Source organism: Crocuta crocuta, unplaced genomic scaffold (genome assembly GCF_008692635.1).
Source record: "Crocuta crocuta isolate KB4526 unplaced genomic scaffold, BGI_CrCroc_1.0 scaffold130, whole genome shotgun sequence".
NCBI classification, from domain to species: domain Eukaryota; kingdom Metazoa; phylum Chordata; class Mammalia; order Carnivora; family Hyaenidae; genus Crocuta; species Crocuta crocuta.
This window is the reverse complement of record NW_027527920.1, coordinates 8,585,850-8,602,140: the sequence shown is the minus strand read 5'-3', so window position 1 is coordinate 8,602,140 and position 16,291 is coordinate 8,585,850. Positions and strand designations below refer to the sequence as shown.

The 16,291-nt window shown below is 37.5% G+C and overlaps 1 protein-coding gene across 4 annotated transcripts in view; it reads right to left on the bottom strand.

Annotated features, from left to right (window-relative positions):
* Window positions 1–762: 762 nt before the first annotated feature.
* Window positions 763–16,291, bottom strand: part of DPP8 (dipeptidyl peptidase 8) — a 63,557-nt gene continuing 48,028 nt past the window's right edge. For 3 of the 4 annotated variants that reach the window (XM_077747003.1, XM_077747020.1, XM_077747012.1), the window contains 6 exons: window positions 15,904–16,049; window positions 10,007–10,153; window positions 8,596–8,748; window positions 7,197–7,339; window positions 6,407–6,518; window positions 763–2,785 (listed from right to left, as the gene is read on the bottom strand). In XM_077747003.1, the coding sequence (XP_077603129.1) occupies window positions 2,663–2,785; window positions 6,407–6,518; window positions 7,197–7,339; window positions 8,596–8,748; window positions 10,007–10,153; window positions 15,904–16,049 (824 nt within the window). In that variant the 3' untranslated portion in view covers window positions 763–2,662. Of the gene's footprint in view, window positions 2,786–6,406; window positions 6,519–7,196; window positions 7,340–8,595; window positions 8,749–9,390; window positions 9,563–10,006; window positions 10,154–15,903; window positions 16,050–16,291 lie in introns of those variants that run through there. The other variant, XM_077747030.1, reaches the window with a different exon arrangement.

Here is a 16,291-nt window from a genome sequence, read left to right as displayed (position 1 = left end):
TAGAATCACCTAGGAAAAGTTGTTAGAAATGCAGATTACTGGTCTCCACCCAAATCAACCAAATTCAGATTTCTAAGAGTAAGGTTCAAGACCATTTCTTTTTGTAAGCGTCCCAGAGNCAACATGCAAGCCACTACACCTGCCGATGGCTGCTCAAGCGCACCTATTTATCAAGCCTGCAAAAACCACCCATTTGATGCTTAACCTCCTGCTTTTTGGCTCTTCCAAAACTGTTGCTACTTTTATGTACTCTTCCCTTCTCAAATGTTACCCACTGACAGGGTACAAATAGTTTTAGTGAGATTTCTACTGATTGCTTGAATGAACTAGGATGTTTTCCTCATCCGTTTTTAAAATAAAACTCAGTCAAACTGCCTTTCTGCAAGTGAACTCAGTCCTATATTTTCCCCCTTAGAGAAGGAGAATGGCATTTAATGAACTGGGGATTATAACAGGGGCATTCCTTGTGATATGAGGAAAGGAGAAGGAAGATGCAAAAGGAAAACACTGGTGAATTCAAGAGTACACAAGGTTCTTTCAGGTTTGTTTTGGTAAAATGAGAGATGCTGTTTTGAAGAAATAGCTTTAACGGGCAAGAGGTTTCAAATGAATAGCTGTCTAAAAGCCACTGAACACCATTTCCACTTTGCATATTATCTAGGGATAGATCCCTGGAGGCCAACTAGTTCACAAACAAAACCACCTTCGATAGTCAGGTATATACTTAAATCAAGGGGTAAAATACTTTTGTGGGAAGACAAATTAACTAAATCAATTTAATTTAACATTGGAAAAAAATATAAACAAACCTTGGCAGGGGAAAATATCATAAACAAAGAAATCAATACATACACAGACAATAAGGGAAAGTGTGGTACCTATGATACAGTATAAATACACAAACAGCAAAACCCAATCCCCTTCCCAAGGACAGAATCACCAGGTCACCTTGCCATTTCTGGACCTCCCCCACCTCCCACCTGGCCCTCAAAGATGAATTCACCTCTGATGCACAGTCATCATCCTTCCTAATGGAGGATGTGCTCTCTCTGGGAGAAATCTACTCTGTAGTGGCGAGAAAGAAAAACAGCAATTTTTCCTGGTGCGTTGTTTAAAAGTACTGGTAACAACTTTCCAAACACTGAGGCTTATGATAAAAATGGTCAAACTCAAGTGTCTTCTTTGCCGCTGGCAATGTGACCCATCTAACACCCCAAGACTCTAAGATGACAGATTCCAATTGGCACCTGAAAGCCTATGAGTTCCCTTAACAGTCAAGTGCTAGGGCTAAACCAGGAAATGTCATGGCCATTCAAGAGACTGCTTGGAGACTTAGAACACTGAAAAAGAGAGCCATGGCTTGCTGGGTATCAGTTCATGGTCAAGAAGTTGTCTGGAGACCTCTTTAAGCTCACAATATACCTAACTTATGTTCAAATAATTTAAGAAGGATAAAGTTTAATTTGTAAAGTTTCCAAAATTAAGAGGAAAATAACAGAAACTTAGAAATAGAAAAGTAACTAAGGAACTTTTCTCCCTGAATCCTGTCAGTCTGCAACTGAGCTGGCAAGAGAGTGATTTCTTAATTCCAGTTTCCGTAACTAACATTCTAGGAGTTTAAATTTCACCTCCAAACTTTTTCATGAGTATTTTGGGTCAAATTATACTTCTACTTAGTTTTTAAGCAGACCCTCTCGTTCTCCTCTCCCTGTCATTGTACACACCCTGGTATCCCCTCACCCTACCACAGTTCCCTTCCATCACCCTAAAATTCTGGAACATTTCAATAAGGAAATACCCAATGGAAAACTGGCATCACCAAATTTTCTGAAGAGTACAAGTAAATGTGTACTTTTTCCTTTTCTTAAAGGAGAAGAAATTGCCTGCAAATACTTAAGCTCTAACCATTTGATTAAAATTTTTCTGCCTGTAATTATCAATATTGAAAGACTAATTAAACCATGCTACATGTACAGTTACTTGCCTTTGTATGAAAGGAAAAGCCCACTCTGTCATATCTTCAGAGAGAACTATATATACTAGATACAGCTGAAATTGGCTAAAATTGGTCAGAGCTTGAATGAAACAAAATAAGTGTCTTTAGGAGGCCACTAAGTTCCTGGAAAAATCATTAATGGCTGGTTAAGTCATAGGTTTAATAGTGATTAGTTCATAACATGCTGGATACACCCCAAGCAATGAAGCATAAGCTATTCAATTACATTTAAGTGCTATCAAATCTGTAACTAGTCAGAGATCCTGGAATTGAACCAAACCAATCACTAATATCATCATATTTTAACAAACTCAGAAGTATATTGTAAAAATACACTAATTAAGTCCATGAGGTTTATAATGCTATTAGAAGTGAAAATAAGGTAGTATGGATACATGGTGCTAATATCTTATTTCCTTCAGTAATTCTCACGGTATTGCTGGGTCCTTTAGAAATGTGTGTCATTCAATTTTGTGTGTGTATGGTTAAGGTATTAGATTACTAACCACAAGCTGTAGACGCCTGCATGGCACCAATTATACTTTCAGAAGTAGATGTTACGTGGCAGGTACCAAAATGTGATGATCAATTCCATGTTTTCTACTGATTAAACCTCTTCATTTGGTTAAACAGCCAGTGTATACCAGAGTTCTACACAGGTCAAAATTATATCACTTTCAGAGCAGCAATACGCGATCCAAGGTTTTCTTGAAGGTAGTGCAAAAGATGCAGTTCATAATGTTCTCCAGATTCAGGGACTCTTATGCTGTGTCTCTCCTGAGGATAGATCTTAACAACAACAAAAAATCAAAATACAAAAAGTAAGAATTTAATAATACACCTCCTACCAAAGCTTTCCAGAGAGTTTCAACAGGATTAATAATATGGAGCATAGCCTCAGAAAATACAGACATATATCTTATCTAAAGGCCCCTCCCCCATGGAAAAAAACATTTTATTTGAGAGAGAGAGTGTTTGAGTGGAGCAGAGAGGCAGAGAATCTTAAGCAAGCTCCACGTTCAGTGTGAGCCTGATACAGAACTTAAGCTCACGACCCTGGGATCATGACATGAGCAGAAATCAAGAGTCAGACACTAACTGACTGAGCCACCCAGGTGCCCCTATAATTCTTTATATACCCCTAGGCTTACTGAAGGATTTATCTACAGATCATTGGGGCGCCTGGTGGCTCAACTGGTTCAGCGGCCAACTTTTGATTTCAGCTCGGGTCATTATCTTGCGGTTCAGGAGTTCGAGCCCCGTATCAGGCTGTGAGCTGACAGTATGGAGCCTACTTAGGATTCTCCCCCTCCCTCTCCCTCTCTCCCTGCCCCTCCCCTGCTCACGTTTCCTCTTTCTCAAAATGAATAAAGTTAAAAAAAAAAAAAACCCACACAACCTCTCTATAGATCACTGGTTCTCCAAGTGTGATCTGCAGACTTCTGGAGTCCTCAAAAACCCTTTCAAGGGACACACAAGGCCAAAACCGCTCTCAGAACAATTTGCCTTTATTCACCATGTTGGTATTTGCACTGATAATGCAAAAGCAATAATGGGTAAAAGTGTCAGTGCCTTAGCACGAATCAAGGCAGTGACATTAAATTGTACTACACTTGTAGTAAAACCAAAAATGCCAATTTCACTTAAGTAGCAGTAAAAATTAGAATTTTATGAAAGGGCAACCCTTGAGTAGTTGTCTTTTTAAATATTCCATGGAGATAATGCGGGAAGGGCGCAGAAAGTGCTTCTGCTACAGGACGTCTCAAGGAGAAGCACCACTGGCCCAGTTGCAGGCCGAGCTGCCACTTCATAAACCGAGCTCCATTTTCAGCTTGGAACAATGAATGACAAGCACGGTGATTCAGACCAGGGTGGTGGCAAACACCTGCTCAAAAATGAATGAAGTGAGCCGGTCACCTCAAGGACGACACTGACAGTTTTTGTTATCAATGATAAATTTGAGCTTTTAAGTAGAAATTAGAATTTTGGAAAACCTGTGGAGTGTCTGGGTGGCTCAGTCGGTTAAGTGTCCAACTCTGGCTCAGGTCATGATCTTGTGGTTCGTGTGTTCGAGCCATGCATCGGGTTCTGTGCTGACAGCTCAGAGCCTGGAGCCTGTTTCAGATTCTGTGTCTCCCTTTCTCTCTGCCCCTCCCCCTGCTCGTGCTCTATCTTGGTCTCAAAAAAGAAATATTAAACAAAAATTTGAAAAAAATAAAAAAGAAGTTTGGAAAACTTGCATCTACTGCTACTAGCTCATGAGCCTCCCCAAACTTACAGACGTTTCTGGCGAGATCAGAGGTAATGTTAATGTATGTGACCCTAAAAATATTATATAATGAAAGGAGTCAATATTTAGAAGACTGACGTCACACAGTGAGCCAATATTTTCCAGGTGACCAATGCATGTATAAAAGATCCATTTCAAATACAAGATCCAACAAATTTTAATGTAACAGAGCATGAAATGTTTATAGGTATGGTTTCAGATTCCCTAATAAAACTAACCTTTAAGAAACTAAGATTTGTCCAGTTTTTGGTGTATTATCATGGAAGAATATTCACAATTATCTGAAAAGGCTAAAATATTTCTCCCGTTTCTTAAATACATATTCTGTGAGGCTGTATTTTCTTCATATGGTAGTCCCCCCTTATCTGCAGGGGGCACATTCCAAGACCAACACTAGATTCCTGAAACTACAGACAGTACCAAACCCTATATGCACTGTTCCCTCCATTCATACCTATGATAAAGTTCAATTTATAAGTTGGGCACAGTAAGAGATAAATGACAATAGCTAATAATAAAATAAAATAATCCTAACATACTGTAATAAAAGTAATGTGAATGTGGTCTCTCTCTCAAAGTATCTTGTACTATGCTCAGTCTTCTTATCATGTGGAGATGATAAAATGCTTATATGATGAGATTTAGTGAAGTGAATGACCAGGCATTGTGATAGAGCCTTAGGCAGCTATTGACCTTCTGACACTGTCAGGAAGAGGATCGTCTGCTTCTGGATTGATCATAGCTGACTGCGGGTTAGCTGAAACCTCATAAAGTAAAACTGCACATAATGGGAAACTGCATTCTACTTTAGCCCAAACAACAAATCCCAATAGGCTGTATGTGGGAACAGATAGGAGAATCTAGGTGTCTTCCTTAAGCTTCCTAAAAACCCTCCCTTAAGGGATTTTAGAGGGATTTTACAAAAATGTAAAAACAGTGCTGCTTTCCTCAGTAATTATTTTTGTTTTGGAAAATAGTTTTTCTCCCCCACAAAAAATGTGATTTGTGTTAACATGTAGTAGTTTACTATTGTTATTTAAAAAAACATTTAAAATTTGCTTCAGTTTTGGGGGTGCCTGCCTGGCTCAGTTGGAAGAGCATGAGGCTCTTCTTGATCTTGAGGTCATGAGTTTGAGCCCCATGTTGGATGTAGAGATTACTTTAGTAAATAAATTTTAAAACACCAGAATTTTTCTTAGTTTTAATATCTTATATGAAAATTGTGACAGATACAACCCACATAAATGAAAATTCTTTGGTATGTAAAGGGATCTTGAGACCAAAATGCTTGAAAACTACTGCTAAAGACAAATATCTCACAGTTTACCTACATAAATCTTAGCTGAGATGTAAAAAAAAGAAAAAGTAGGGGCATCTGCATGGCTCAGTGGGTTAAGCGCCTGACTTTGGCAGGTCATGATCTCACGTCAAGCTCTGTGAATTTAAGCCTCATGTCGGGCTCTGTGCTGACAGTTGAAAGCCTGGAGCCTGCTTCTGATTCTATATCTCCTTTTCTCTCTGCCCCTCCCCTGCTCATGCTCTGTCTCTCTGTCTCTCTCAAAAAATAATAAAACATTAAAAAATTAAAAAGAAGGAAAAAGTAATATTTTTCATTTTTCAGGAGCACATAATCTGTGAAAGAAGTACAAAAGAGGAAGAAAGAAGGAACAAGTTCTCTTTCAAAGCCCCCTTTTTCTGAGTATGGAGCAATGGAGGTGGTTACCTTGCTTTCTGTTCCCATGTCAATAAATATAAAATTAAAAGACCTAAAAATCCTTTAAAACAATGATATCAAGGAGCACTTCTTCACCCTTCCAAGGGGAAGAAGAAAAGCAAAGAAGGACACTGAATGGACTCTTGTCATCTTTTCCACGATTACAAACTGAAAGCAGATACAGATACATCAGTCATATAATCCAATAGGCCAGTTCTTAGCCCAACTTCCAAAGAATCTTAATTTTTATCCACCTAGAGGCACTACTAACTATGCCTATGACTTTAGATCTCTTAAGCAGAGAGTGGCCAAAGATGAAAATTTAGCCTTACTCCATAGTTTACTATATTTCAAAGTAATCAATTACTAATCATTACTTAATTCCATTAGAAGATGAAGAACTCACCTGTAAATCATAAGGCTTTCCAGCCCTCACTAAAAAACTCAGTAATATACTGGTGTGTGCAAAATGGACATTCTCATCCAAGAACCCATGTAAAAGTAGTAAACGATTTGGTCTGGAGAAATGGAAATACCAGAGGATTAGGCGAAATAAGAGTATTCAGGACAACCACTTAGCTCCTTTAACTAATTACAATTACCTATTAGTTAATATCATAATTATGTAACATATACAACTATATATACACTATATAATATAATTATATGCAAACATATAACTGTATAACAATATAATTAGTGTTAATAAAGTTAACTTCTACTATAATGTTAAAATAAGAATTCAACATTTGAATAAATATATTAACCAGATACTACCTGTAATGAAAGACTAAAAAAATCTTTTAAATCATGTGTTCAATCTCTTATGAAGATATTAGCATATATCAATATAATAATTACAGCATGTCCGTAGGGAAAGAAAAATCATAAACGTTATCTATAAAATATATTTAAGCAGGAAGATAATATTTCCCACCTTGAAACAGGTACATACTTAAACTTCCTTCAGCACAGTAATTGCTTCAAATATAACTTATAAAAAAAAACAAACAAAAAAAAAACCAAAGTATATGAACTGGTCTGTAACTCAGCTTTGAGAAATAGCTATGCCATTCGAGTACTCTATAGAATATCAGTCTTGGTTTTGCAGTGTTTGTAGTTTTCATTATTATTAAAGACAAATTTTAACACTACAGCTTTAAATTTATAATCTTAATTTTAAAGCTTGAACTCACTCCGAGGGAAACTTTTCTGCTTGCATGGCCACAGATCCTAAGTAATAGCCCTGTTCATTCTGGTCCGGGTGGCCCATATAACGTTCCGTGTAGCCTGTATCATAGAAGATCCACAGAGTGACCGGGGCCCCAGCAATAGCAACCTAAATAAGACAACAGGGACAATCAAGTGTGGTCCAAAAAAGAATGGCTAGCAATGAAAATGTTTAACTACAAATTTAAAGGCTAAAATTATCCTTAGGCTTTAGCCCCACATGCCCCAACCGGGGCATACATTTATTTCTGAGTTAGGCAACTCAGAAAATCAAAGTGGAGTGCCAAGGTCAAGAATTTGATACTTTGTGAGTCAGTTAGCTTCATGTTCCACAGGCATGCCACATACCAAACCCTTAACCTGGGCTAGTTGAAATATATACATGGGACACTTTGTTGAAAGGGGAGACTGAATTAGAACATATGAACCTCTCAGGGTAAACTCATTCCTGCTACTGGGAAAAAAAATGTGTGGCAAGTGTCAGCTTTGTATTGAAAAAGCGGTCCTTTCTTCTTCTTTTTTAGCCTCTATTGGCAGTACAGAATTTTTAACAAAAATTATGAATGAAATATATTTAAGCACTAAACACTTTCCTCATTTTAAGGTTCCCACACACAGTTTTATATTTAAATATTCTAATTACTTTCTCGACAGCTGCAAGCCTGGGAAAATTATGGCAGTTTTCAGAGTTCATTTTGTGGTTATTATATAAAGATTATGTGAATACACATGCAAGAACAAAAACCCTATTATTTTAATTCTTAAAAATTATTTTTCACTGTAAGATAAAATCATGTTATTCAAATATTAAAAAAGAAAAACACGTCACAACTGCCATTCTCTTAACAACTTTTAGCGTCTTTATTTACTTCTAGCATATTTTTTGAAGGAGTTGTTTATAAAACTGTAACCATCATTTACATGTTTAACACTTTATTCATTCAATAAAGATTTATTTAGGACCTACTATGTGCCAAGATTTATGCTTGGCTACTGAGGATACAGTGATATGCACACAGCCCCTGTCCTCAGAGCTTGCAGTCCAGCAATTAAATAAGTTATTACAATTCACATTGTGTGTTTTACTAATCATGGCTATCTCTCATAATCTCTGCATGTCTATAAATAGCCAATAACTGGTCATCAACTTGACAAGTGTTTTTGTTCTAGATACAGAGATACATAAGTAAATACATATCTCACATAACACAAGTTGACAAGATTATCTATTATCTCATGTGACTGCAGATACACAGAACACATTCCATAATATTGCCAACTCTGTAAACCTTCAAAAAATAGGCATTTTCTCAGATCCTCAATTTATACTTATTACAAAAAGAAGTACAACAGGAAGTCACATACCCTGAAGATATCCGACCTCTGCATTAATGCCATCAGGGAAAGGTATCCTCCATAGGACCAGCCATGGATGCCCACACGATCTAAGTCAATGAAATCATATTGAGAAGCTAGATACTGGAGTCCTTCCACCTGATCGTCAATTTCTATTTGACCCTGTCAAAAAAGGGAGAACATTTCACTGATTCTGATGAAGAGAAGTCTCCTTGTAAGAGTGCTTTTAAAGCTGATAAACAGTTTTTACTTAAAAATACTTGTAGTAGTTTTTAAAGAATTCATTATCAATTGACATTCTGTTGGCCGAAAAAAAAAACATTTAAAACTCTATTTAGAGAGAGGGGCCTATAGATTCCATTGCTAGCCAGTCCTAGAGTTTAGTAACCCCTTAGTTATAAAGTTCTTTCCTACTGAGACCCAAACTGTTCCTTGCTATATGGGTATTTCCCCTTTCCATTTGTTCTGTTGTCTGCTAAGAGGTCAGTATCTTCCTTGTAACAAGCCTTCCTATATATACCCAAAGACAAAAAAATTAGCCCCCTTAAGTGGTTGACGAATTTTACTCCTTTTTAAAACTTAATGCACTAAAGCAGAAGGAATCACTCTTGAGGTCTTTCCTCCTATTTCCCCATCATCTACTTCTAGGAACTGAACATACGCTATTTCTTTAAAGTCCTATTAAGTCCTACTTCCTACCACCACCACCCTGTCTGTATTACTAGGCCTGCCAGTGCACACAATCTCACTCCACTGAGCCAAAAACAAAAATAAAAACAAAAAAACTTACATGAGAATACAACATAAGGTCAAAGAACTGGCTGTGGGAGAAAATCCCATGTCTTACTCAGCATGTCCAATACACTGGCAAACACAGTAACTGCCTTACTGTGTAAAAGGAACATCGGATTCTCATCATTTCCCAAAGCAGCAGAAAGGACATGGGGCATCTCTAAAAGGTAGCATTTAAAGCTTCCTGTAGAGAGAAAGAGGCTTGTCACAAGGAAGGCACTAACCAGTTGGGTTTCTCTCTTCACAGAGGACAGAACAAATCTCAATTATTCCTCTCAATAGGGGACAGGATGCTAAAAACTAAGTGGTGCTGCCTTCTGGCTAAGCTGGACATACCCAATAGAAAGAGAAGGTGCTTCTGTGTAAAAATGGTTCTATCTCAGCTCCCCGAAGTTACATACAGGTGGATGTGAGCTAGCCTACTGAATATCAAGTTGCATCTTCCCTTCCACGCCCGAACTCTCTCCCTCTCACCACCTCCCCCCCCCCGCCACTCTCTCTCTCTCTCTCCCTCTCTCTCTCTCTCATGGCCCCTTCCCCCAACTCTTTCTCTCTGGGATTTCACACCAAACAATGAAGCAAAAAATGTAAACATCTTAAAAAGAAAAAGGTTTGTATGCTCACACACCATTTTATATTTAAAGGCGCCTTCAAATTTAAGCCCTCGGTGACAGGATCCCCTGTTGTCTATCACTACAACCACATAACCCAGAGAGGCGAGGGTATTCAAGCGGAAATACTTGACTCCTTTAAACCGATTATTCACCAACTGCACCTGAGGAAGAAATACAACTTCAGTGGAATTTATTATAAAGTAGTATAAAAAGCATTAAGTGGCAGGAGGCTGTGAAAAGTAGGAAGCTTGAATGTTTTGTATTATTTTGCTTTTAGAATAAAATTTTATTTTCTTGTGGCAAGAACACAAGGTGTGCTCTCTTAACAAAATTGTAAATGTATGATACAGTATCATTAACTATAGGACAGTATGGTACAGATCTCTAGAACTTCTTTGTCTTACACAATTGCGACTTTATGCTTGTGGATTAGTAACTCCCCACTTCCCCCTCTCCCTGACTTATTTTTAAATTAACTTGATGTTCATTACTTACAAGACAAGAGATTTAACCTATCCCCGAGAAAAAGTTAATAAAATCATTACTGCTACCCTAAAGAACTATGTCATTCAAATGACAGAGACAAGAATAAATAAGATCATTTTTTCCTCCCTACCTACCTTTTCTGGGATTGTCCCTGACTAGTAGTGGAATAATTGAGTATTTTAATGAAACACTGTGACCAGTTCAGCTTCCTTTCTCGTGTGACACAAATCAGTGCAAAAGGTAGGATAATTCTTAAATCACTCATTTAATTTCTAAATGTAGGAATTAATTTACAATTAATTTAATTTCTAAATGTAGTTTACTGCCTCAACAGAAATAAACTAGTGAGAAGAGGACTTTAATTAGAGGAAAGAAACTTAGAGAAACCCAGGGTTTGGTGGACACAAAGACCAGACATTAAACTACAACAAAAAAGGTTCTGGAAAAAATGAAACAAGTTTTTTTCTGGCCAAAACCAATGGGAAAACCATGTCAGCCCCAAGTTAAATAAGAATCAACATCATATTCACGCAATAAATACATACTGAACATTTACTGGGCTAGAATGGTGTGTGCTGTATGTGTAGACAATCTTCTCCCTTTGAATTTCTGGATATTCAGTACCATTGTAACAACTGCCAAACTGGTCTTTCTGTTTCCACTTTTGTTCTATAGTCCGTTCACTTGGTAGCAGAGGTAGGATTTTAAAATGTGAATTTGGTTAAGACTTTTATTGCTTACCTCCAACAGTAAAGAGTTTAGATTTTATTCTAAGGTCCTTACCGTTGCTTTTGAAATCTTACGTTATCTGACCTTTGGCTATTTCTCTGACCTCATCTCATACCAAATCCCTACTTACTATACTCTAACCTTATTATCAACTATATCAAGTTGATATAACCCCCAGGACTTGACATTTACTGTCATCTCTGTCTGGAATGCTCTTCCTTCAGATCTTTAGCACAGTCATTCTTTCTCATGTTATGTACCTTCAGAGACATTCCCTGAATTCCTATCCATTTTAGTCACTTTACCATCCTCTTTTCCAACAGTTATTATTTATAATTTTTAAATTTATTTTTTAAAATTTATTTTAGAGACAGAAAGAGACAGAATCTTAAGCAGGTTCCATGCCCAGTGTAGAGCCCAATGCAGGGCTCGATCTCACGNGCAGGTGGAGGAAGGCGGGGGGGGGGGAGCGGAGGGGAAGAGAGAGAGAAAATATCTCAAGCAATCTCCATGCTCAGTACAGAGCCCAAAGTGGGGCTTGATCCTATAACCCTCTGATCATGACCTGAGATAAAATCAAGAGCCAGACGCTCAATAGACTGAGTCACCCTCCCAACAGCACTTCCATTATATGACGTTACATCATTTATATGTCCACTCATTTATTATTTTCCTTTTAAGCTCCATGAGGGTAAGACATTAGTCAGACTTGTTATGGCACCCTCACTGCCTAAAACAGCACCTGGAGAATACTAGAAACTCAAATAACTATTTGTTGAATGAATGAGTAAAATATAGAGATGGGAGAATGATGTTTTTTTCCCTTTCTTTAAAAATAATTCATTTGTTAAAAATCTGAATTCCAATATAGTTAATAATGTTTTTCCTTTCTATCTTGGGAAAAGGGGCAAAAATAGAGGGAGGTGAAAAAAGCACGAGGCATAGAGCACAAAAATAAGTATTTAAACAAAACTACCTCTCTTCTTTGCGTGTTGTCACACACAAAAACGGCCTCAATTCCCTGAGATGAACATTTCCCCTGAGAGCCAGTGTTTCTGCCTTTGTAGCCACAGGCCTGCTACTTCTGGAAGAAGGAACTTAAATGTAATGCCCTTTGAGACTGAGGATTCAAAATTCTTCTTCAGTATCAATACTTCAAAACCTGTGTCCTGCTATCACTTAGCCCCCTCTTTTATATACTTCTATTTACAGAACAGTGTGTGGCAAAGAGGAAACATCAGAAGGATTTGTTAAATTGACATTTAAAACATACAGCTGTTATCAAGGAAGAGTTCAAGGAACTAAGCCTAGATGACTTTAATTGGAAATATTTGTTGCTTTTCTTGGATTTCACTTTTGTCCAACTATAGACATTGGTGCATTTAGTGACAACGTAATTCACTTCATGTTACAAATTGTGATACAGTTGCCAATCAACAGATTCCCACTTTGAATGGAATATACACCAAGAAATAACACAGCTTGGATTAATTATAAGATTCAATCAAAATTCACAAGGCTTTGTATGCTATTAAAAAGATGTGGTTTGGGGGCACCTGGTGACTTAGTTGGTTAAGTGTCCAACTTTTGATTTTGGCTCAGGTCATCATCTCAGTTTTGTTGAGTTCGAGCCCCATGTCAGGCTCTACACTGGCAGTGCTGAGCCTACTGGGGATTCTCCCTCTCTCCCTGCCCCTCCCCCACTTGTGTCATCTGTCTCTCTCAAAATAAATAAATAAACTTAAAAAAATAATGAGGGGTGCCTGGGTGGCTTAGTCGGTTGAGTGTCTGACTTCGGCACAGATCATGATCTCTTGGTTCATGAGTTCAAGCCTCACATCGGGCTCCGTGCTGACAGCTCAGAGCCTGGAGCCTGCTTCAGATTCTGTGTCTCCCTCTCTCTCTGCCCCTCCCCCACTTGTGCTCTCTCTCTTAAAATAAATAAACTTAAAAAAATAATAATTAAAAAAAAAAGATCTGGTCTGTATTAAGGAATATCTTCATAATTAACCCAAATGGAGTCAACAAACAAGAGGATGAATAATCCCAGTGGGTGGAAGGGCCAGCGGCACTCTATCATGCAAAGTCTCATGGGGAAATCTTGCAAAGTGAATGGAGAGTACTTTGAGAAAAAACTGTTTCGGTAAGTGTAAGTAAGTATAGTTGTACTCATAAAGTACTCTAAACAATTAAACAATTTTATTTTAACTGCATTGGCTAAGACTGTTTATTATGGTAAAATATACATAAAATAAAATTTACCACTTCGACCATTTTAAGTGTATAATTCAGTGGCACTAAGTATTCACCCTGCTGTGCAACCACCACCATTATCCATTTCCAGAACCTTTTCATCACCTCAAACAGAAATTCCGTATCTTATTAAATAACTCCCAATCCCTTCCCCAGGCCCTGGCAACCTCTATTCTACTTTTTTGTCTCCAGGAATTTCCTTCTTCTAGGTACCTCATACAAGTGGAGTCATACAATCTTTGCCTTTTTGTGGCTGGCTTACTTCACTTAGCATAATGTCCTCAAGGTTCACCCATGTTGTGCCATGTGTGAGAATCTCCTTTGTAAGGTTGCACAACATTACATTATATAACATCTTTTGTTTACCCGTTCATAGGTCAATGGACACTTGGGGTGCTTCAGCCTCTGGCTATTGTGAATAATGCTGCAATAAACATTGGTGAGCAAGTATCTGTCCAAGTCTCTGCTTGGGTTCTTCTGGGTATACACCCAGTTCTTCTGGGTATACACCCAGAAATGGAACAGCTGGATAAGAATGTAACATTACATTTAAAGAACTACCATATTATTTTCTACAGCAGCTGCACCACTTTACATCCCCATCAGCAATGCATGAGTTCCAATTTCTCCACGTCCTCATCAACATTTGCTATTTTCCTTTTTTTTTTTTTGATATAACTATCCTCATGAGTATGAAGTAGTATCTCTTTGCGATTTTTATTTTCATTTCCCTAATGACTAGTGGCATTGAATATCCCTCCATGTGGGCTAGACTTTTTAAACATAATTAGTAATAATGAATAATATAAGGATTCCTTTTGTCTTAAAAATCTACACAAGCAGTTAATTTTTACAGTATGTTTGTCACATGCCTCATATCATTTCTTCACTGGAAAGAGAAACAGCCTTCTTACTTAGCCTTAATATCAAAATAACATAACAAAAACACTTCTGAGAGTGTCCTGTAATTTCTCTCTTGAATTTCTTTGCAGTAAGTTTTTTTTTTTAAGTTTACAAAGATTCGGCTTCAAGTTTTTAACAGAAGGCTAATTTAAATGTTTATGATTTATGTGGACATGAGTATAATACAAATGTGAATCATGTTTGAAAAAAAATGACGGCAAAGTGATTTAACTTGATAGATGATCGTCACTGCTGAGATTTTGTGGCTTATGTAGTTATTTTGCTTTTATTTTGCTTTTTGGATATCCTTCTCTTTCCCTTCTTTCTTTCTTCTTCTTTTTCTTTTTAAAGTAAGCTCTGGGGTGCCTGGGCAGTTCAGCTGGTTAAGTGTCCATCTCTTATTTTGGCTCCGGTCATAATCTTATGGTTTGTGAATTTGATCCCTATGTTGGGCCCCAAAGTGACAGTGTGAAGTCTGCTTGGGATTCTCTCTTTCTCCTTCTCTCTCTGCCCCTCTCCTCTTGCTCTCTCTCTCTCTCAAAACAAATAAATAAACTTAAAAAAATAATAAAGCTCTACACCCAATATAGGGCTTGAATTCAAGACTCTGAGATAAGAGTTGCATGCTCTACCAGCCAGCCAGGCATCCCTATTTTTGGATATCTTAGCATCTAAAAACATTTTCAAATACTGAATAACTAGATATAATTATAAAGGATATTTACTGAGTCAACAGCTGCACTATAAATAGAGTGTAATTATATTCTAATTTCTTCAAGGGCCCAGTGTAAGATAATTAATAAACATTTTCAAAAAGTGCCAATGAACCAATGCACCTACCACAAACACTTTATTTACTCTGATAGTCAACAGATTTTATTTAATATTTATATGCTAATATTTAATCCAGAAAAAGGAAAATCACAGTGTAAACTCTTACCGTGCTGAATAGTAGTATAAAAGTTGCCTTAACTAGGGGCCTCAGGGTGACTCAGTCAGTTGAGTGTCTGACTTTGGCTCAGGTCATGATCTCACGGTTCGTGGATTTGAGCCCCGCATCAGGCTCTGGGCTGACAGCTAGCTCAGAGCCTGGAGCCTGTTTGGATTCTGTGTCTCCCTCTCTCTCTGACCCTCCCCTGCTCATGCTGTCTCTAGTTCTCTCTCTCAGAAATAAACATTAAAAATTAAAAAAAAAAAAAGAAGAAGAACATAAGCTATAGTCAATAACAGCAGAGGCCCAACAATGCTCAAATCTTAACTTAAACAACTGACGAGACATTTAAAGTACAAACCACCCCCCTCCAAAATATATGTGTATATACACACACACAGGTATGTATATAAATATGCCCACCTGAGAGATGGGTGGAGGGATGAGTGAAATAGGTGATATCAGGGGATTAAGGAGTGCACTTGTGATGAGGGCTGGGTGCACATGGAATTGTTGATTCACTATACTGTACACTGGAAACTAATATAACACTGTATGTTAACAATACTGGAGCCAAAATAAAAAGTTAAAATAAATAAATATGCCCACCTGAGGACCACCATATATGAAAAGCACAGTGGGGTATTTCTTTCCAGGTTGTAGGTCATGAGGTTTGTACAGCATCCCATACAATGTAAATCCAGTAGTACTTTCAAAAGAAAAAATTTCTGGAGGGGTATAGTCAGGAAGAGGACCTATGAGGAGATAACAAAAAAGAGTATGTAAAAGGAGTTCTCATGGGAGCTCTAAAATCTGCGAGCAAGGAGAAGAAACCATAAGCCTACAACTCTACACACAAATAAATGACCATCCTCCTTTTAGGTGATAAGCAAGAAATTAAGCAAGAACATTTATTTTTAAAAAAGAAAATCTACTGAACATATCAAATTACCTATTTTAAAAGTAGATACCCAGTATTCTGACTAATCCATGGAGC